The 23717-nt window shown below is 39.6% G+C and overlaps 1 protein-coding gene across 4 annotated transcripts in view; it reads right to left on the bottom strand.

Moving 5' to 3' along the window:
• ZNF143 (zinc finger protein 143) overlaps nucleotides 1-22942 on the bottom strand; it is a 61359-nt gene extending 38417 nt beyond the window's left edge. For 2 of the 4 annotated variants that reach the window (XM_014844195.3, XM_014844196.3), the window contains exons 1-3: nucleotides 22796-22902; nucleotides 849-963; nucleotides 422-514 (exon numbers count right to left, since the gene is read on the bottom strand). In XM_014844195.3, coding sequence (XP_014699681.1) covers nucleotides 422-514; nucleotides 849-963; nucleotides 22796-22837 — 250 coding nt within the window. In that variant the 5' untranslated portion in view covers nucleotides 22838-22902. Of the gene's footprint in view, nucleotides 1-421; nucleotides 515-848; nucleotides 968-22795 lie in introns of all 4 variants that reach the window. The other 2 variants (XM_014844197.3, XM_070491085.1) reach the window with 2 other exon arrangements.
• Between the last annotated feature and the right edge of the window lie 775 nt (nucleotides 22943-23717).

The following is a 23717-nucleotide window of genomic DNA, read 5'->3' as shown; positions in this document are numbered from 1 at the left end:
GGTTTCCATAAGAACAAGGAGTTCAAGAACTCGGCTATTTCTTGGAGCAAAGTAAATACTGATTTAGAGACAATGTTATTTAAGCAAAACCAAATGCCTTTACTTTTACGCATCTCTTATAAAACAGTAAACAATAACTTGAAGTAAAAAAGCAAGAAAGGTGTTTATAGAAATAAGCTGGGGACACTCCTCCTCCCCTACTCCCCACTAGTTTTGACACCCCAGAGTATCTTTCAAATATCTCAAAGGGTGTCCCTAAATTATCAAAACAAAATTTAAGCTAAACTGAAACTATTTAAAATTACCATAGGCAATACAGTGTCTTTAGAAGGGTCTGGGAAGGGGTATAGTTGCTAGGAACTCTAACTCTGAGGTTATAAGTTGCTGCTATTAACCAATGGGCTGTACATGAGACACGTACCTTTAGAATTGTGTTGTATATAAGCGGTAGAACCATCTGCAAGTGTTACTGCTTGCAAGCTTACACCTTCCATATTTTCTAAATTGTCGCCATCTATTATAAAAAATAGTTATTTTCTTTAGATGACTATCATATGTGCATGCTGTTTAAATAAAATATTTTTAAATGAAAATTAAGCAAAAGGCAGACTGCTTCTCTTAGACTCAAAGGGGATTTCTTCTAGCAGTTACAAAAAATACTTCCCTGCCCTATTGTACCCAGCGTCCACACCCAGGTAAAAATGCTCACAAAAAGGCTTAGCTTTGTGTCGTCTTTAGCTAAATGAGGAAGAGGAAAGTCAACAGGGTGTTGCGAGTTTTCATTTTCCCTTAAAGTAAATGCTATTTCCAAACCCACATGATTGATCCCTTCAAACAAGACTGCTCACCTGCCACAGTGACGGCCTCTGTCAGGCACAGGGTAACGTGCTGAGCCTCCATTCCTCCTCCAGGAAACTCTGTCATTCCCTGAGAATCTCGATTTATTTGGGCTAACAACATTTTCTACCTTAAAGAAAATATAGGCATTTGAGAACAAAGAGCGATGCATATGAAATAAAAGCTACAAAGAATATCTACGAACCACAAAAAATTGCTAAAGAAGTAAACAGTGTTTGAAATAAGCTGACATCTCACTTAACAGGATAAGTGTACTAATAGGTAAAAGTATGAAGCCAAAGTCCAAGGCATGCTTTTCATGATTCATCGGTAAACTACTGAGCACACTGACAAGTCTTGCCTATCAGTTTTGTACCATGTCTAAAATTTCCATAATTGGAGTTCTTCGAGTTTCACATGGTTGAAGATTTCCACTTACAATCCACCAGCAATCCTGTTCACTCAATCTTCAGAACTCTATCCTGAATCCGGCCACTTCTCCCAACCTTCGCCAGTATTTCCCTGATCCAAGCATTGCCGTCTCTCACCCACGTTACTGCGACAGCATCCTCTCGTCTCCCAGCTTCCACTGGGATCTCCCCAGTCCCCTCTCAACACAGCAGTCAGAGAGCCTTTTTGAGGGGAAAAGTTAGATTATGTCCCTCTTCTGCTCAAAACCTTCTGATGACTTCTCATCTGAGTAAAGCCAAAAGTCCACACTGGCCACTGAGGCCAAGGATCTTGCCCCTCATCTCCTACTACTCTGCGTCTCACTCCTTCCATGTCAGCCACGCTGGTATCCTTGCTTGTCCTCAAACATACTGGCTGGTCTGCTGCCTCACAACCTTTACCTCTGATGTTCCTTCTGCCTGAAACATTCTTCCCAGTATCGTCTTCTTCAAGTCTTTGTTCAATGTCACCTCAACGAAAGCTTGCTTGTTCACCTCATTTCAAACTGCACCCCCCACCCCCCCAACCATGATATACCCTATCTCTCTTCCCTCCTTTATATTTCTGCATAATACTTATATTTGATGTATGACATGTCTTTACTTATTTGTTTCTTATCTATTTTCCCCTCCATCAGAATGGACAGGGATTTTTATCTGCAAACTGCTGACTCAAGTGCCTAAAAAGTACTTAGCACATAGTAGACATACAATAGGTGCTGAATAACTGGATGAATGAGTGGCTCTTTTTATCACTACCAAAACCCCTTCCTCCCTTCTCTCACCTCCAGGTCCCATTACCTCAGTGGGCCGTGAATTGTCTCAAACAGGAGTTGGGATAACTTAGCTGCCTGGAGCCAGGGAACTGGGCCAGAGGATCTCTTGAGGACCTATCCGGGTCTAAAGATCTGATTTTAGTGTCAATCCTTAAAAGAGCAACATGCAGAGAGTAGTGATAATTTGCATTCTATTTATGTTTAGGACTACTTGAGGATTTTTGTTTTAAAAACACAATATACTGTACCCTCTTTGGACTAAAGCCAGGGGCTGTGGCTTGGACTCACACAAAGGTGTCAGTGCTGTGATTAAAAGTCAGTCAAGGCCTGACTTTTCAAGGATTCTTGAAAGACTCATAACTCATAACTGTTCATAGAGCAGACTGAAACTTAAATACTTCCTTGCTACCTCTAAGGGCTAAGAGAGAAGCCTCAAAGTAACACTGGTACTCGGCTGTGACTCCCTGATGAGTACAGGATTGGGACAGGCTAATTTTCAGAACGAGTACTGTCACTACGTAACAGAAACAAGATAAGGAAACGGACGGGAAAACGCCTACAAAGATGCAGTAAGCACTGTATGATTTTTGCAGTATTCATCTAGGAGATGAATTTTTGAAAAAGGCAGATTATAAGGTAACTTGGGTCATGATGTTAACAAATGTCTAAGGTTTGATCGTAACTCAAGCATTTGTCCTTTTCATTCAATTACTCATAAATCTCCAAATAACCATTAATATATAGCATCAAGAGGCAACTGACATATCTGCAATAAATAAAAGTTCTCTTTGTCTGAAAGCTGGCTCACTATTAAATTTCTTTAGGAAGGCTTCAGCACCTACAGTTTTGATACTAATGGAAAAAAAATCTATACTAACTTAAAGAAGAAGAGACAATTGTTTCCTGGACACAAATTGCTGGCAAATACATTGGGTAGTGAAGGAAGAAAGGACTCAGAAGAGTTCAAATGGGCACTACAACTAACAGAGACAATAAGCGATGACAGGTACACAGCCCATCTTATTTTTTAAGTTCTCAAAAAGACTCTGTGATACAATTAACACCTTTGTGAGAAAATGATCAAATGGGGAAATTATGATAGTGAGAAAAGGAATAAACAAGCCAGAGGTCAAACACTTTATAGCTGCTCACACTATATCCATCATCATGTCTTGATCATTTCTGTCATGAAGATTTTCAGGTTGTGTGAAAATGAGCACATGAGATGACACACAACATCTTTAGAAAGGGCCACCTTGTGAAAGGTAGTCAGTTTCATCTGCTTTAATGGGCCAAAATCAGACACAGAGAAGGCTGTCCTGAAGCACTAGAGGAATCTCCAATGAAGACATAACATGTCTAATAAATAAAATTTTTGCCTTTCTGGAAGAGGATGATGTATGTTAGCATAAGAAAAGAAAAAAACACACTATGGAAATGTAGCAAATGTTATATCCAGAATATATAAAGAACTCATTCTACAACTCAACAATAAAAAAATAAATAACCTAGCTAAAAATTGTACAAAGGACTTGAATAGACATTTCTCCAAAGAAGATATACCAATGGCCAACAAGCATACGAAAAGATGCTAAATATCACTAATCATTAGGGAAGTGCAAATCAAAACCATAATGAGATATTATCTCATACCTGTTAGAATGATCACTATAAAACAAAAAACAGGGGCCGGCCCCATGGCCGAGTGGTTAAGTTCGCACGCTCCGCTTTCGCGGTCCAGGGTTTCCCCAGTTTGGTTCCTGGGCGCGGACATGGCACCATTCGTCAGGCCATGTTGAGGCCGCGTCCCACATGCCACAACTAGGAGGACCCACAACTAAAATATACAACTATGTGCTGGGGGGATTTGAGGAGAAAAAGCAGTTAAAAAAAAAAGAAAGATTGGCAACAGCTGTTAGCTCAGGTGCCAATCTTAAAAAAAAAAAACAAATAGAAAATAACAAGTGATGTGAGGATACGAAGAAATTAGAACCTTTGTGCACTGTTGGTAGGAATGTAGAATGATGTAGCTGCTATGGAAAACAGTATGGAGGTTTCTCAAAAAATTAAAAATAGAATTTCCATATGATATAGCAATCCCATTTCTGGGTATATATCCAAAAGAATTGAAAACAGGATCTCAAAGAAATATTTGCACACCCAGTTCACTGCAGCATTATTCACAACAGCCAAGAGATGGAAGCAACATAAATGTCCGTCAGTGGATGAATGGATAAAGAAAATGTGGTATATATACACACAATGGAATATTATTCAGCCTTAAAAAAGAAGAAAATCCTGTCATATGCTACAACAAGGATGAACCTTGAGAATATTATGCTAAGTGAAATAAGCCAGTCACAAAAAGACAAACACTGCATGATTCCACTTATATAAGGTACCTAAAGTAGTTAAACTCTTAGAGAGCATGGTGGTTGCCAGGGACTAGCAGGCAGGGGAAAAGGGGAATTATTTTTCAATGGTGGGGGTAAAGAGTTTCAGTTTTACAAGATGAAAAAGTTCTTGAGATTTGGTGCACAACAATGTATACAGTTAACACTACTGTATTGAACATTTAAAAATGGATACGGCCAATTACCATAATTAAAAAAAAAAGATCTGGTGCCAGCCCAGTAGCCTAGTGGTTAAGTTCAGCACACTCTGCTTTGGCAGCCCAGGTGTGGTTCCCAGGCGTGGACCTACGTGACTCATCAGTGGCCATGCTGTGGTGGCAACTCACATACAAAACAGAGGAAGACTGGCACAGATGTTAGCTCAGGGACAATCTTCCTCAAGCAAAAAGAGGAAGACTGGCAAGAGATGTTAGCTCTGGGCCAATCTTCCTCAGCAAAAAAGAAAAAAAAAATCTAAGCACTTATACTTCTCTTTATACTTATACTCCTCTTTATGTTTGATAGATTTCATAATTTTAAAGTGAAAAATATCCAAAATTATTGGCAAGAAGAAAAAGAATATATGAAAATTCACTGTTAAAATTAATAACCAAACACTAGCAGACTTCATTCCTTCAAAAAAAATAATGAGTGTTTCCTCAGCAGTTTGAATCTGCATCAGACTAATATTTTTAAATGTGAAGCCCTTAGCAATTTCAAGTTTGGTCTAATTTGTTAGAGACAATTATTAGCACAAATTATTACGAAAACATAAATCTAATGGTCCAGGTATAAAAGCAAGAACTCTAACTGCAAGTCATCTTTACTGTGATAAGAAATGATACAAAAAGAAATCAAGATTAACAAATCTTAGACGTCTCTTTGCATGCAGCCACACAGACCAGGCTTCACAAACTGTCACGCTCAGGTCCTAACCTCAAGCCAGTTTCCCCTAAACATTTAACAGAGAAGCTAATTCTATTACCTGCTCTCAATTTCAAATTTTCCCGATAAATTTACTACTATAAAAAGTGCTTCTCCATTTAAGCCTCGTCATTCGTGCTGCATTTTAGGACATTTCCTAACCTGGAATGAGGAAGTTCCTTAGTATAGCAACATAAAATAGTGGGCTTTCCTGTACATTTGCAGTTTGCTGATTCCGTTCCACTGCTTTCATCGCGTTTACGGAGACTGTCTTTCAACCCTCTTCAGTTTTATTTAAATACACCCAGGGACTAAGCATGTTCCATTGATGAAATGTAATTCAGTTAAGTACAGAGTGGTCAGAATGTGCTGGCAAATGAGGTAGAGTTTTCAGAGGCTCCACAGGAGGCTAAAGGGTTAACTGTAGGGCTAGAGTTTCTATTACCAATTTTAACTGGGCAGTAGAATATACTATTGGATGGGTGCAATGTTGGAACTTGAAAGTTTTGCCAAGTTCTAGGACCATTCAGAAACTGAGTGTGTGAAACTCACTGGCAGGTAGTTGAGACAAGGCCTAGGAGGACTAGGGCTAAAAATACTTGCGAGAAAAAGAGGTGAGAGCAGACACAAGAATTTAGAAAGGAACATCTAGGTCGAGTCATGAGGAATGTCAATTTTAGTAATGGTTTGATCTTAACGGAACCACTGATGTGAAAAAGAACCTAAAAAAGCATCTCTCTCAAACCTCAACAAAGGAGCTGTAACCCCACGGCTGGATGAGGGCGCCCTGCACAGAGCAGTCTGGTCAGCACGCCCCCGTTCGCCTTCACCGAGACTGGGGAGTTGGAGAAACAGAAGCAGCAGCAGAGAGAGGTTCTGACACATTCAAACACCACTTCTGACACTGTTGTGTTAAAAAGGCATAAAGTCATTTCAAAATTACAATGCTAGGTTGTGCTGTATTTCCCCCAAGATAACACTGTATGTGTTAATATTTTATTACCCAAATTGCTCACCTCGTCATGGCTAAGTGAAGCGAAGCATTGTTAGACAATTATGAAAATTATACAGGGCATTCCTGACTCAAAATTCTTTAACAAAATACATCCTTTGTCCAAAAGGCGCACTGACTAGGTCACTAAACACGGATAGTTAAAACATATACCTCTTGTCAGAAATAACTGTTGGGTAGGTCTCATATTTACAATGGCTGTGAAAACCCTGTGGACAGCAGTGGAGCACTGTCTGACTCAGCGCCAGGTGAGAGGATGGTGCAAAAGGACCGGGCAGGGCTCCGCGCTGCTGTGCACAGGGTCGCGAGGAGTCAGAATCCATCGATGACACTAACAACAACATATTTACAAAGCACTTTTCAGATCTAATACCTTATTTGATAGTGTTAAATGGAATAGTCCTGAAGGGCCGTAAAAGTTCTCTGGCTCTTCCAAGCTCCTCCGAATCCCCAAAGCTGTCCAGCAAACTTAGGTTTCTTCACGGTGACTATTTAAAATATTTTCCATTTGCCTCAAACCTCCAACCCACCATTGCCTCTCCCTTGCCCCTGCCTCCTCATTTGCAGCAAAGTCATCATCCTCCAACTGCACAGAAAATATAGAAGTCATCAGAGAGGAATTTTCTGCCAACAGACCTGTCACTTGACTGCATTTCCACACATCTCTTCCTTCCCTCCTACCGTATGACCATCCTCCGAGGTAAGACTAGCCCCTCCAATCTACTCTGCATTTCGTCATCTTTCCTCCTTAGGGTCTCAGGGATCTCTTCTGCAAACAGTCCCTCTCTGTTTCCCAGTTCCTTCCCAGCAATCAATCAGGACACAAAAATAAAATCGAATGAACAAAATCTCACCTTTGACTCAGCTACTAGTCTCTCTTTCCTCCTTATCACAGCTAGATTTCTTTAACAGTTGTTACTAAGAATACTTCCTGATTTCCCACCACCATCTGTCTGGTTTCTGTCCCTAACTCTACTGAAACTGCTCTGGCTGGTCACTAATCTCCACTGTAACATAAAGTTCAACAGCCATTTCTCGGTATTTACCCAAGAGAAATGAAAATACACATCCACAAAAAGACCTGTACAAGAACACCCAGAGCAGTTTTATTTATAATAGTTCCAAACTGGAAAGAACCCAAAAGTCCATCAATAAACGAATGGATAAAGAAATTGTGATAAATTCACACAATGGAATATTACCTAGCAATGAAGAACAACAAACTACTACGCAAACAATAAAAGTGATGAATCTCAAAAATATTATGCTGAGGGAAGTAAGCCAGACACAAAATAATGTGTATATTGTATTATTCCATTAATATAACTTCCAAGAAGAGGCAAAATTAATCTACAGGGGCAGAAATCAAAATGTGGTTGCAAAGTTGGAGGACTGACTGGAAAGCGGAACGAGGGAATTTTCTGTGGTGATGGAAATGTTCTCCATCTTCTTTTGAGTGATGATCATCCGGGTGTATACAATGGCCAAAACTCACAAAACTGACCACTGAAGGTTACACCTCAAATTTTTAAAAAGTTTAAAAAAGATGACCAAATATGACAAGAGTTAAACATTAATAAAATATGTGATGGCTACTTTTCAGTTTTATTATACTTGATTTGATACCACTGACCTTTATCTCCTTCTTGGAACACTCTCTTGCCTTGGCTTCTGTGACACCCACATGCTCCTGGTTTTCTCCAACTTCCTATTTAATCCTTTACAGTTTCTCCTACAGGTTCCGAAATATGGAGGAGCCTCAAGTTTCTGCTGTAGTTTGTTTTTTCATTTTATGCACTCTTCCTCTTGGGCAATCACATCCATTTCCATGGCTTCAAAGATCTCTGGAATTTACAAGCTCTCTAGAATCTATCTAGTCCTTTCTCTTAAGGGCTCCTGATCTATATATGTAACTGCTTACTGGCCTTGATGACCTCTGTGGTCCACAGCTACCTCCATCTCAACAGAGTTTCTCACAAAATTCTCCTTTTGTATTTTCTTTCTTGTTTTTTTTTTTGAGGAAGATTAGCCCTGAGCTAACATCTGCTGCCTATCCTCCTCTTTTTGCTGAGGAAGACTGGCCTTGAGCTAACATCCGTGCCCATCTTCCTCTACTTTATACGTGGGACGCCTACCACAGCATGGCTTGACAAGCAGTGCCATGTCCGCAACTGGGATCCGAACTGGCGAAACCCGGGCCACCTAAGCAGAACATGCGCACTTAACCGCTGCACCACCAGGCCGACCCCTTCTTTTGTGTTTTCTACCTCAGTAATATATGCAATCACCAACCCAGTAACTCAAATCTTCCTTATCCTCCAATCAATCACTAAGAACTATCACTCTGCTTCTCAAATATCTGTCAAATCCACTCACTTCTCCTATTAGACTGTCAATTCAGGTTACCATCATACACTTGGATGATTACACTGGCCTCCAAAAATCCACTCCTACCCTCCTCCAATCTAATCTCCATACCACGGTGCAGGTGCTTTCAAATCCAATCACAGCATTTCTCTGTCTCAAAAACCTTAATATTTTCCTACTTCCCCATATAATCCAAATATCATGATCTGGACTCTAGTAACTTCTCCAGCATGGTGGACAACCATCCTGGTTCGCCCAAGACTGAGGAGGTTCCCAGGACACGGGACTTTCAGTTTTGTTTTGCTTTTTTGGGGAAGACTTAGTTTTAAAACTGAGATAGTCTTGGGCAAATCACGACATTCTATCCTCCAGTCCTGTTCTCGCCACAACCTCCTCACGTTCCATACTCCAGCAACACTGACTAAAATTCCAGCAGTTAGTGATACTAATATCATTCAATAATAAGATTAGTAAAATATTAATACTAATATATAGAAAAGGATAATAATAACCCTCCCATAATACTTACTATATACCAGGCATTAGTACTACTTCATTTAATCCGTCTAGCAATCCTATGAATTAAGTACCATTTTATACCAATTTTGCAGATGAAGAAAATGAAGTTCAGAAAGGTTAAATGATGTCCTTAACTGCACAACGTAAGTGGCAAAGTCTACGTTCTAATCATTTGGCGCAACAACTCTTCCATGAGCTACTGGATTATTTGCCCTGTCAGAACAGCCCAAGGTATCCCTTGCCTCTGGGCCTCTAAACACTGCTATTCACACCATCTAGAATATTCTTCCTCCTCTCTTTACTTGGCTAAATTCTTCCAATCTCAGATTCCACCGGAAAGTTTTACCTGAACTCCCCAAACTGGGTCAGAATGCTTTAGATATATTTCCCATGACACTGTCTATACCCTTATCATAAAACTTATCACAACACTTATCACAGCATACTTTACCTGTTCTTCTCCAGAGTGGAAGCAGTATATCTACAGTAACCAGCTACTAGAACAAAATATCAGAGGAAGATGTCCCCTATGGGTAAATTATTTTTGTTTTTCTTCTTCTTCTTTTATTTTTTAGATTTTTTTTTTTCCTTTTCTCCCAAAGCCCCCTGGTACATAGTTGTGTACTTTTAGTTGTGGCTCCTTCTAGTTGTGGCATGTGGGATGCCGCATCAGCATGGCTTGATGAGCAGTGTCATGTCCGTGCCCAGGATTCAAACCGGCGAAACCCTGGGTCGCCAAAGCAGAGCACACGAACTTAACCACTCAGCCATGGGGCTGGCCCCATCCCTAAAGGTAGATTAGAAAGTGTGGGGTTTACCTAGGAAGGAAGGCTTATAAGAGGTAGTATAACATTATACTGAAGAATGTGGACTCTGGAGCCAGAAAGCCTGCTTCAAAATCTCATTTTACCACCTATAATTTATGTGACCTTGGGCAAGTTACTTAACTGCTCTGTGCCATAGTTTCCTTATCTATAAAAGGAGGGTACTTTATAGAGCTGTTTTGAGAATAAATATTAATCTCTTAGAATAGCAGCTGGCATTACATATATGTTTGCTATTAATGCTTATCAGTAGTTTTAAGTTAAGTGAGAATTGATTATATAGTTTCATAACTGTCTTATGCACTATTTTCTCCTACTACTATAAAAGGGTGCTGCCAGAGGAGAAAGAAAGTAAACACAGGCTTTGGAGATGTGTTATTCAAGGGGAACTTTACTCTTGTTCACTTTTTAAAAAATATCTTTACTGAGACACAATTCACATACCATAAAATTTACCCATTTAAGGTGTACAATTCAATGAGTTTAGTATATGTAGAGTTGTACAAACATCATCACAACTTAAATTCAGAATATTTTTATCACCTCCCAAAAGAAAACCCCACTGTCCCCCTCCCAAAGCCCTAAGCAACCATTAATCTACTTTCTATCTCTTTAGATTTGCTTATTCTGGACATTTCATATAAATGAAATCATACAGTATGTGGTCTTTTGTGACTGGCTTCTTTCACATAAGCATAATGTAAGAATGAAACGAAATAATGTATGTAAAGAATTAGATGCAATAATGTGTGTAAAGCCCTTAGCACTCAAGATGTACTCAAAACATGCCAGTTTTTTCTACAGGTGAGGAAAGTGAGGTTCACAGAACCACAGGGCTGAAAGGCTCCTGATTCCTGATATCTAACACTCCTCTCTCCTCTTACCAGTCCTTTAACTCCATCCAGTCTCCCAATTAGACTAGAAGCCTTCTAAAGTGAGGCTCCTAGGGGTCTTTGGGATTTTGACACCTAAGACTGTATGTCCAATAAATGTCTAATGAGTTTAATAGAACTCATGCTGCAGAGGGCTTTACAACTGTCCTCCATGGTATTCATCCAGCCATGCTGACCTTTTAGTCCCTAGAACACATCTAACTCTTTCTGCTTTTGCACATATTGTTCTGTCACCTCCTATCTAAAATACCCATTCTACCACCATCCCCTTATTCTCTATCACAGAACTCTATCTCCTTCACAGCACTTACCAGAATTTCTAAGTGAACTCTAAGTTCCATGATGGCAGGGCCCGCAACTGTCCTGTTCATTCCTGAATTCCCAGTGCCTACAAGAATGCCTGGCATGTGGTATATGCTTACTAAATACTTGTTGAACAAATGAACACAATTTGTATGAGGTCATGGCTAGTTAATTGCCTGAGACAGGATTCAAGATTAGGTCTTTTTTTATTCCAATGCTCTTTTCATTGTGCCTCATTTTTTATAATATGCTACTGTATTGTGTATATATAGCATGTATAAACTGCCATTAATTTAAATGATTCCAACTTCTTGTGACCATTACATCCATATTATATAAATCTCTGTATTTTCAATACAAGGCCAAATGCATTCATCATTATTTAACTTAAAGATATGTATAAATAGCACAATGACATCTATGCTATGCCCTATTATGTATAGTACTCATACATACAGTATGATACAGTATGGCTCCAGGAACTACAGACATCTTACATTTTAAAAGTTAAAGAGGTGGGCACTTGGTAGGTTACTGAATAATTCACTTGAGAGACTGGGCTTTTGAGCCAATCATAGGTTCAAGTCCCAGCTTTGCCATGTAATAGTTGGACAAGTCACTCTAAACTTCCGTTGACTCACCTGCGAAATAGGCATAATTCTAGTGTTTGATTTAAGTCTGTAGTAAAGATAATAAGTTTATGTATATATGCAAACTGCTCAACAAATCACTTAACTCAGTGCTGTTGGGACCCAGGGCAGGCCACCCTAAAATATCCCATAATGGCATATTGATTATTTTGAGTTAAAGTTACTTGAGAAGCAAAAAGGGCATCCTGACTTTTCTCTCTCTGTTCTCCCTGAAAGCAGGATATAAATCTCCCATCTGAAGGGTGCCCTCTCTGTGCCTTAAGGCTGAGAGAGACATCCTTATCAGCAGAGCTAGGCAATTCAGGGCCAAGAAGCCTACATAAGCAAACCTTGTTAATTTTACTAATGAGCTACTTCAAGCCTAAACTTTGTTTAAATTCCTCTCTCCTTATGTATCCCCAAACTAAGTTTCTTTGTCCTGTCATTCTTCGTAAATTTATCGTTTCCTTGTGTAAAAAGATATAAAAACAGCCTGCTTTGCTCATCTTGGAGAGCATCGTTACTCTATGATCTCCAATATGTACATATTAAATTGGGTTTTCTCCTGTTAACCTGGTCTTGTGTCAATTTTATTAGTCCAGCCATAAGAACACAAGAAGGGTAGAATGGGGAATTTCCCCCGCCTCAACAGTTGTGGCAAGCCAGGCAGGAAAATCACGCGCTGGGACATGACTTTCTCCCTTGGGCTGCAACATCTAAGAGATCCTGGGACATCTGACAAAGAAGCTGGCAAAAAAAAAAAAAAAAATGGTAAGCTTTCTTACCATGTCAGCCTCCCAGATCTCTGTCTGCAGGATGTGATGGGAACAAAAATGGTGAAAGTTTTCTTTTTTTTTTCTCTCTCTCTCTAAATTTAGATTAACAGGAGAAAATATTTATGAAAGTAGTTTCTTGGGCAAAAGCAACTTGAGTAAAGATTGGGGACAAGTACTCTTGATTTTGTTGATATTTTCCTCCCAAAAATGGCCTTTTATCTCTGTCAGCTGGAGGATGCATATACATCCGGTGGGCAGCCAAACAGGCTGTGGATCCAAGCTTAGGAAATCTAAATATCCTATTCTGTTCAAAAGGGGGAAAGCACGTGATTCCCTGTGTTTTGGAACAGCTGTTTAAAAACAGGGGCCCTCAGAGTTCTTAGGCTAACTCTGGGAGTGAACTTTCTGGATCCTGGGAGGGTTGCATCCTTTGCACGCTCCGTTTGGGACACCTCTAGCATTCATGGTTAAGCCACAAAAAGGCGTATTGGTTTGAGTTCTACTAAGACTCAATGTCAATGAGTTCCCAGACAATGGATTCTTTAAACTGGAAAAACTTCTAAACTGAAAAAAAAGTTAGAGAGCTCTCACATTGGTATAATGGCTAGCCATTAAGACTCCCTAAATAAGATGGGAGGACAGAATTTAGAACAAAAATCAAAGTCCACTCAGACCCCTTCTTATTTGCCTTCAGACATTTGCAGATATTGTAAAAAATCAGGACATTGGAAGTACAGTTGCCCAGCACTTAAGGAGAAAAAGGAAAAAAAAATAACAGCTAGACTTAGGGACTCCCTAACGAAACGAGAAAACAAAAATTTTACACTTAAAACAAAAATCCAATGTAAAATCCCCTTCTTAAAATCCAGCCCCCTCTGCCTGTTTTAGCTTTTCTTTTTCCCCACAAGATTTACAGAGAGCACTCCAGCCTAATCTCTAAGTGGATATAGGTTACTCATGTAAATGCTGAAGGCCAGGAAATGAATTTAACAGAAGCACCTAGGACAGGCAGTAAAGCTCACTTTACAGGGCTCTATAATCAGGCTCTGCCAGCTTCAGGCTTTCCTATATAATATCCTTTGTGAATATATCCTAGAACCCCTCCCAGAGAATTCATATTTCCTGGACAACAGCCCTTTACCTCCACTCAGTGACCATTCTGTAATGCCCAGTCAAGAGGAGAAAGTAAAATTTCATGTTGTCCATTACTTTCCAAATCCAGACCCATGGGTTACTGACCCTTTCTCTCCCAGAGATAACTATTATCTTCTTGCTTGTCTCGTTTTGTGTCCTAAGGGCTCGGCTTAGCTTCCTGCCTGCTTGGGACATGTGGGCTACTGGTTCTTTCTTTTGGCTTTCTTTGGGAATGACTCTGGATCCTGGGAAGATAATAACCTTTGAGGATGCCTCTTGGGTCCATGGAGTTGTTTAATACAGCCAGAGATATTTACTGTTTGTTCTGGCTGAAAACTGAGAAGATATTTAGAAGGATTTTTTTTTCAGTAGCTCTATCGTCAAAAATTGGCCAAATTTGAAGCTGACACTCAGAGCCTGATAGGAATTTCTTTTTTTTTAAAGACTGGCACCTGAACTAACATCGGTTGTTAATCTTTTTTTTATTTCTTCTTCTCCCCAAAGTCCCCCAGTATATAGTTGTATACTCTAGCCGTAGGTCCTTCTGGCTCTGCTATGTGAGATGCTGCCTCAGCACGGCTTGATGAGTGGTGCTAGGTCTGTGCCCAGGATCCAAACCGGAGAAACCCTGATGAGCATGCGAACTTAACCACTTGGCCACGGGGCTGGCCCCAGGAATTTTTTTTATAGGCCTTCTTCCCTAAGTTAAGATAAAACTACCCACCCAGACAGAAAGAAACAAATTAGAGATAATGTAATTAGAAAGGCAGAGCAACTGTCCTTATCTTACAAATCTTTGCAAAACTGGAAATACAACTCTAAAGGCAGTTCAGATTCCACCAAATCCCTTTCACCAATCCCCAAACCTCTCCTATTTATCTCACAAAAAAACAAAACATTTTCCCTTTGGTTTTCTTGAACTTCAGATTTTATCGATGAGCTAACTGGGCTTAGTCTCAGGCGATTGTGGGCTATGTCCAGAGGTGTTTACATTCTAAAGACATGGTAAAATTTACAACTTCAAAAGACAGAGGAAAAAAAAAATGCAAGTATTTTTCCTAGGAGTTTTGGGGTAATTGCAATTTAAAATTTTCTTTCAGTCTTAGCAGTTGGGGTTAGTTTAATAAGAGTTCCTAGAGAGGTTATAAACTTTGTGAGCTTTGTTTTAAATTGCAAGTTGCTAGAAAAGGCTCTCTTATCCAAGATCTAATTCCTTAGAATTGCTTGTCTAGGGCAAATATGAACCTTAAAAGTCTTCACAAATACTAACAACAACAAAAAAACCTTTGTAAGCAGGTAACCTTAACTTGTTCTATCTGCTAGAGACACAAATATTTATAAACTAGGGAGTTTCGTATGGTACCTGATTCATGGCTGAAATTTTAAAACAGAAGCTATAAGATCTCTGGTTGTGCCTATCTATATGCATGCATGTACGTTATAGATATGGTATTTTTCTACCGCTGGATGATATTATTAAAGTTAACTTCTAAAAAGCTCTATTAAGTGCTTACATAAATTATTTCTAAATATAATAGAGACTAACCCAAATGCTTTTCAAGTTAACATGACATAAAATAGTCTTTGGTAAATGAAAGCTTGTTTAAGCTGTTGGTTTAATTAAAATAGACATGTCTTCAGAGTTACCAGCATTGGACAGAATGCAGACGCGCAACTTTTATTGTTCCTGAGTTATTAGTCAAATAAGCTCATGTTAACTCTGCTACAAAAAAGCTCAGCAAGAAAAAAATAACTTCAGATGATGGCTAACTGCTTTAATGTCTCATGAAATTTTCATGAACAATATAAGTATAATTGCTAAGAACAAGTGAATTATATAAATGTTAAATGAAATAATTTCTAGGTGCAATAATTATGTTTTATGAAAGTATGTGTACTTAAAAATAGCTTCCCCAAATCTTTTTGGTAACTTGAAACTTTAGAGTTTTACTAAATGAAAGCAAATGATGGAAAATTCATTGAATATCTAGGTCGTTTCCAGATAAAATAATAAAACATTAATTACTGAACAGAGGTTGATCTACTTTCAGCTTCTTATTACAGAGAAACTAAAAGATAAATTTGGGTCTGTTAATAAACATGTTTTGTGTTTTATTAAAAGATTGCACTATGGAAAAACATGTTTCTACAATTTATAAAACGCATTCATAAATTTCCCATAAAGAATATGGATATCACATACAGTTTACAATTACTTCTTAACTAGAAATTAAGGTTTTTTGTTTTGTTTTTTGAAGATTTTATTTTTCCTTTTTCTCTCCAAAGCCCCCTGGTACATAGTTGTGTATTTCTAGTTGTGGGTCCTTCTAGTTGTGGCATGTGGGATGCTGCCTCAGCATGGCCTGATGAGCAGTGCTACGTCTGCGCCCAGGATCCAAACAAGCGAAACCCTGTGCCACCGAAGCGGAGCGCACTAACTTAACCACTCAGCCATGGGGCTGGCCCCAAGAAATTAAGGTTTCTAAGAGTTAAAAATTCTAATTAATATATGTTATTAAAGCTACTGAAAATAATAAGGGAAAAATCTCTGTATGCAAGGAAAATAAGATACATGTTTTGGTAAGAAAAGGTGTAAGGAACAGAGATGCATTTTTGTTGTGGAAAGCAAAATAATTTTGTCCCAAGATAAAGCTCGTTATTCTGAATTTAAAAGAGACCAAGGGACAAACTAAAATGCATGTAAAAAGTTATAGAAGGTTTAAGAAAAAGGAATCTTTGGAAAGGAATTTTATAGGTGCTGAGGGCTAATTGAGAGTGGAATAAATTTAATTAAATGAATGAGTTTTAATATCAAAAGTAAGCTGGGACAAAATTAAAATTTGAGTTTTTCTCTCTCTGTTAAAAGGACAAAAAGAGACAGAGAGACAGAAAGAGAGAGAAAATCTTACCTTGTATGGTCAAGTTAACAAAAATTAAATTATTTCAAGAATTTTAAAAATAAGCTTTAATATTAATAGTGTATTTACATAAAACCAGAACTTAATTTTCTTTTCATCCCTTTAAAAGAAAGCATTCTTCGAGTATTGGTCTGCTCCTGATAAAGGGATTGTGAAAGGTTTTTATAACTATGAAAGGTTAGGACCTTCTGTTTTATCAGAACTATTTCCTGAGCTTTATGTTAAAAGCTGAGTCTTTTCTATTAAAAAGAACTATGGTTTTACAGCTACGTAACCTTCTATTTTGTCTTTGAAATCTTTTGTCACTTTGGTAAAAAAGATAATTAAATATTGAGTTTCATAATGATCGGTGATCCTATTTAGGCAAGTGTTTTAAAACCTCTGATATCTTTGATGAACTTTCCAAAATCAAATTCTAGATGAAGTCTTTTTTGACCTCTAGCTAACTTTGGGTTTTTCAGGAGACCCCTGAAATATCTCAAAAGATCTGTTCTCTCTCCTTATAAAAAGAGGGGTATTGAACTAATTAGGCTTATTTGAGATGTTAAATTACACAGGAAGCATTGTCAAATAAGAAATAACATTAAGCCTTCTTTATGTTAGGTAGGACTGTATATAAGAATTCCAGAAATTATGTGAAATTCCTAAAAATCTGACATGTTCTGGTATCACATTATTAGTCATAATTCTAGTTATTGTAAAATGTTGTATGTAACAGAAATAACAAAATTTCTTTATCAATAGCATTATAATAAACCATTTTTAAGTTTTTGGTCATTTATAGTTGCTCTGATGCTTCTGCAAAATGCTTCATACCAAATCAGAGAAATTAAGATGGGTAAACAATAGCTGTAAACAAACAGTCAGGGCTATGGAGAATGAAGACAGCCGCTTGGTTCTTCCCAGCTCCTTGGCAAACCCCACGTTTTAGTTTTTACATTCCTTCACCCACCTTAGGAAAAACTATTTCTGTGCCCAGAGACCACAGAACTCCTCCCTCTGGGTCCTTTGAGCACCTGCAGCTGGACTTCATTCAACTGCCACTTAGTATGGGTTATCAATCTGTTCTTGTTATCGTATGTAAGTTTTCCAGATGGGTTGATCTGCCACAAAGCTGATGCCGTCACAGTGCCAAACAAAACTATTAGAAAATGTGTTTCCCATTTGGGATACACTATCCACAATCTCCAGTGATCCAGGCATTCACTGGGCAAATCATATGAGCCTTAATGAAAAACTTGCAAACTTCTTGGAATTTTCATTCCCCATCACTCTCAATTGCCAGGCAAAGTTGAGAGAACGAAAAAACTGGATTCGAGCAGAACAAGAATTAGTTACATGGAACTTAATGAACTGATGAGGATGATTATAATTTTTATGACGTTTGATCTGAAATATTACCTCTTAAAAATCTTTTGGTTTTCCAGATTTAAGGAAACTCTTTTCTTTTCTCTTAAGCTATGACTTACAGCAATTTGGTGAATTATACCTTTTTAAGCAGAATTGAAACAATCACTTTTTTCTCCCTAACCCGATCCCTCCAGAATTCAGAAATTCTCAGTGAGTATTCTTATTGTCATGACAACATATTTATTTGCATAAGTTCAATAAAAATCTGTTCTCCTTGTAACAGGACACAACTGGAAACACTGGTTATATTACCAAGGCTTTGACTGGAATGCCATATTTGAGAGAGACATGCATAAACTCAGATATGACCAAACAGCTTAAGGAAATAAGGTTGACTCTATGAAGCCAATAAAACCCCTGGGAAGAAACAGCCTCGTACCCCACTTACAGAGTTCCCCACAGTCTAACCAAGTGAGTAAAGAAGGTCACTTGCTGGCAGGTGCAAGTTATGTTGGGACCCTCAAGAGGAGAGGAATTCACTCAATGTATAGGTATTGCAGGCAGAATATCTGCTTGGAGTTTTATCCTCAAGAGGCCATTAAAAGTTCAATTTGGAGATTCCTTACAAAAAGTTCCAGCAAAGCAAATTTAAAAGAGCCTATATGTCAATCACTATTCTTGCTGTACTTATGTAAATAAGTGAGCCAAGTTTATTGAAACTAGACTTACTCTCCAAATTAGTCTTAATTTGACTACATAATTTGATAAAAATAAGGGTGATTTTAGACAGAAAAATTGTTTCAGTAGAAACTGTAATACACATTTGTCAATATTAGATTCTAGTGCTGTTAATTTTTCTTCAAGTTTTGTTGTTAACCTAAAAACTGGACTGGATCCTAAATTCTAGTATCCTCCAATATTTGGCTACAACTGTACAAACTAATGTTTCCAATTTTTCTCCCACTTTTGACTTGGAATCATTAAAAACTAAAGCTGCCCTTTTCCCTGAAGCCTTGCAAACTGAAGCTGAACAACTTGATATAAACTTGAGATCTCCACAATAGCTCATGTTTAGATAACCTTCATGCATGTTACTGTAAGAACCACTCAGAAAGTGTACCTGAACATCCAATGACATCATCAGAGACATTTCAAACTGCAAAAGACGCTTTGACCTGAACATTTACAATCTTCTTGACTGGCTGCCCCTAGGCTCAGAAACTGGTTTATAATTTGCTCCAACCATTAACCTTTGTTTTTCTTTGTTTCCATAGAAATACCTCTTATTAAATACCTGATTGCTTAGACCAGAGACCTAACTTTGGGAATCCATCTGCATCACCACCTTCTGAAATGAGACAAAACTGTTTAACTGAAGTGACCTATTCAATGAAATAATGGAACAATTTACCAGCTCAATTTTGGATATATTAAACTTTCAGGGAAATTTCAGAGAAGGGAACTGTTGGGGCCCATGGCAAGCCACCCCAAAATATCTCACAATGGCCTATTGATTATTTTGAGTTAAAGTTACTTGAGAAGCAAAAAGGGCATCCTGACTTTTCTCTCTCTGTTCTCCCTAAAAGCAGGATATAAATCTCCCATGTGAAGGGTGCCCTGCCTGTGATAAGGCTGAGAGAGACATCCTTATCAGCAGAGCTAGGGAATCCAGGGCCAAGAAGCCGACATAAGCAAACCTTGTTAATTTTACTAATTTACTACCTCAAGCCTAAACTTTGTTCAAATTCCTTTCTTCTTACATACTCCAAATCTAAGTTTCTTCATCCTGTCATTCCTCACAAACTTATTGTTTCTTTGTATAAAAAGATAGAAAAGCAGCCTGCTTTGCTCATCTCAGAGAGCATCATTACACTATGATCTCCAATACGCACATATTAAATTGGGGTTTCTCCTGTTAATCTGGTCTTGTGTCAGTTTTATTATTAGTCTAGCCATAAGAACACAAGAAGGGTAGAAAGCAGAATTTTCCCCTCTCCGAAGCCAAAGTTGAGTGCTGAGTAAAGTGGTATTTTAAGCACAGATAATGTAGTTTGTAGTTAAATGCCTGTGTCTACTCATTAATGGACAAGTTATTTCCAGAGGGTGCAGAGTTCCCACTATAGCATAGTTTTAAAATGAGATTAGATTTATGGGACAGTATGGAGAAAAGTGTATCATTTTTTTTCTATGAGAGAGAGGGAGATTTCTCAGTCTAAATCCATCTTAAAAACATCATTTTGATTAGTAGTACAATAAAGTTTAAAACAGTCTCACAAAAGCTGTCCCTTAAAATGCAAATTAAGCATAGAAAGGAGTAATGACACACAGAACCCAACTTTTAAAAAATTACTATGTCCTGAAATAAAGCCAGGAGCAAAACCACTCAGAACTAGGTAAAACCTCAGATTAAAAAAACAAAACAACACTAGATAAAAACTTCAAAATTAAGTAATAAAGAAAACCTCAGGACTCAGAAAGTTCTCCTCATATGATCATAAACTGCATATACACTATAAATAATTCATAACAGCCAAAGTAATAGTAGAGGCCCAATTCCCCAATCCAGCTAGGTCATCTTTCCACGAAGAACAAGATTCACAGCAACATGCCAACTTGCAGGAAAGGGCAATGGACATTTCGCAAATCATATGTCTGACAAGCGACTTTTATATACAGAAGCTTACAACTCAATAACAAACAATACAACTTAAAAATGGGGAAAAGATCCAAATAAACATTTCTCCAAAGAAGATATACAAATCGCCAATAAGAAGCACATGAAAAAGTGCTCAACACCATTAGCCAATGGGAAATGGAAATCAAAATAACAAGAAATACCACTTCATACCCACTAGGATGGCTACCATCTAAAAGACTGATAATAAGTGTTGGCAAGGATATCGAAAAATGGGAACTCTCATACACCACTGGTAGGAATTTAAAATAGTGCAGCCACTTTGCAAAACAGTTTGACAGTTCCTGAAAAGGTTGAGCATGGAGTTATGATATAATCAAGACATTCTACTCCTAGGTATATATATCCAAGAGAAATGAAAACATGTCTACACAAAAACTTGTACACAAATGTTCATAGCAGCATTATGCATAACCGACAAAAGGTGGAAACCACTCAAATGTCCATCAACAGATGAATGGATGAATAAAATGTGTTATGTCCATACAATGAAATATTTGGCAATAAAAAGAAATAAAATACTGATAAAAGCTATAATATGAATGAACTTGCAAATATTATAAGTGAAAGAAGCCGGTTACAAATGCCCACATACATACTGTGTGATTCTATTTACATGAAATGTTCAGAATAGGCAAATCTGCAGATTCGTGTTTGGGGAGGGGCAGGTTTAAGGGGAAATGGGGAGTAACTTAACGGGTATAGAGTTTCTTTTTGGGGTGATGAACATATTTTAAAATTGGGTTGATCGTCGCATAACTCTGAATATATTAAACCTATCTAATTACACACTTTAGATGAATTGTAAGGAATGTGAATTATATCAACAAAGCTATTATTTTTAAAAAATAAACGAGGGCTATGGAAAAATAGGCACGCAAATGCTGCCAAATAATGTGAATTTCAAAATCAGTCAAAATACGCCTAGAGAAAATCAGTTAAGCATCTTATCGGAGCTTTCAGTGATCTCCTTAGCACCTAATCTCTTATTGCTTAACAATGAACTTACACTACACGCTGGGCAAGAGAAAATATTAAATATTGCACATATTTTTGTCAACTACAGCAAAATACACGCATCCTCTAGCAAGATTCCGGACGAAGCCAAGCACAATCTCGAACCTATGATTTTTCACTATATCCCCATTTGATTATGCCAGCTGATTAGGCACTGCCAAAGCAAAAGCTGAAGTTGATCTTACACAAACAATGCGTTTTACTTTCTTTCCCAGTTTTTGCTTAACTTCATTAATGCGGGAAACAAAATGTTAAAAAAAAAAAACAAAAGGGGGGGGAATAAAAATTAGTTCACGTTCCACAATAAAATATTACAAAGCAAGTAAAGGATTCATTCACTTTTGGGCCAAAATCGAGAAAAAAGGGGAATGATAAAACTGACAATTTCTAATATTCGCTGTTAGGCCTCAGTAACCTAAAATGTAAAAAAAAAAAGTGAGGGAAACAAGAAATCTGTGTACGATCTGGGTGGGAGGAAATTCTGGGTGCGATGTGCAGGCGGGCCCTCGGCCAGCGCCGCCGCCGGCGCCCCAGCTGGGGCCTGGCGCGGCCCGCGGCCCGGCGCGTCCGCCCGCGGAGCTTCGCCTCGGCGGCGCCTGGGGACTCGCTCCGCGCGGAGGTCAAGCCGAGAAGCGCCGCTAGGCTCCCGAGGGCTCCACCCTCCCTTCCTTCCCTCCCTCCCCTCCGCGGTCCCCTGAGGGGAACAGGCGGGGCGCGGCGCGCAGAGATAAGTGGGGGGGGTTGCGTCCTCAGCGAGAAAAGCTCCGCCACCCCAGAGTGGCGGCCGCGGGTTATTAATAAACTCCGCTTCTGCCCAGGCGCCGCTACCGCGACCGGCCGTAGGATCGGCAGGGCCTGCGGCGGAGGCTGAGCAGCCGGAGTCAGAGCCCAGGCCCAAGCGGGCCCGCGCCGCCGCGCTGAGGGCGGCGGCCGGGCGGAGAATAATGCACACTGGGTAAAAACACATTTATATACGAACCTCCGAGAAAATTTTCCAACAATTCCTTCGTCCGACCACCATGCACCAGGACAGGAAACAGCCGCCCGGCCCCCAGGCCCCGCAACCCGCATACCGAGTCTGAAGCCCGCCCCCAGCTTCCATTGGGCTGTCATGACGTCACTCACCGGCAACTTCCTGCTTGCCATTGGCTCAAATTTAGGCCACGCGAGAGGAGACCGCCTTATCCACGCCCCCTCTTCGAAACGTCAGCCTCGCCTGGCCTTACCGCCGGCGCCTGAGTGGCTTGCGCTAAGTGCGGAATCAAAGTTGCTGTGTCTGACTGGTCGGCAGAACCGCTCATCCCAGACCGACACCGCCTGGCTGACAAGTGAATTATGCTGATTCTGGGGCCCCAGCGGGAGGCGCCATTTTGTAGCGAGGGAGGGAGGCTGGTCCTTGTGACTAGCCGGGAGGGAGAAGGGGTGACGGGCGCCATTTTCCCCACAGGGGCTAGGAGGTGGCATTGGCTCTCCGGTGGGCTTGCTGAAGCGGGTTCTGGAGACCGGTTGGGCTTTGTCTAGTGACCGCCGAGTGTCGCCCGTTGGGAGGGAAGTGGTAGGGAGGCCTAAGGACAGGATGGGACGCCTGACCGTCCTCTGGGAGCTCTCGGCGCCAGCTGAGGCCTTTGGTCGTGGGCGAGGGCTTTCCCGAGACCTGCTGCATGCGGGTCCTTGGCTGCCAAGCCTGCCTGCGCTTCTTCCAGTCCCCGGGGCATCCCCCTTTGGTGGGAGGTTAGCCTCCTGCTCCTGCTGAAGTTTCGGCGGAGCCTGTCAACGGGGCGGTGGTCTTGAACTCTGCTGGGAAACACTGCGGATGCTTTTGCGCTTTCGTGCTATTTACGTTCAAAATTTGAAGTCGTCTGTAATGGTGTCTCTGCCTTCTCTTCTACTTTCCGTTTTGC

This window comes from Equus asinus, chromosome 20 (genome assembly GCF_041296235.1).
Source record: "Equus asinus isolate D_3611 breed Donkey chromosome 20, EquAss-T2T_v2, whole genome shotgun sequence".
Lineage (NCBI taxonomy): Eukaryota > Metazoa > Chordata > Mammalia > Perissodactyla > Equidae > Equus > Equus asinus.
This window is presented reverse-complemented; position numbering and strand designations above follow the sequence as displayed.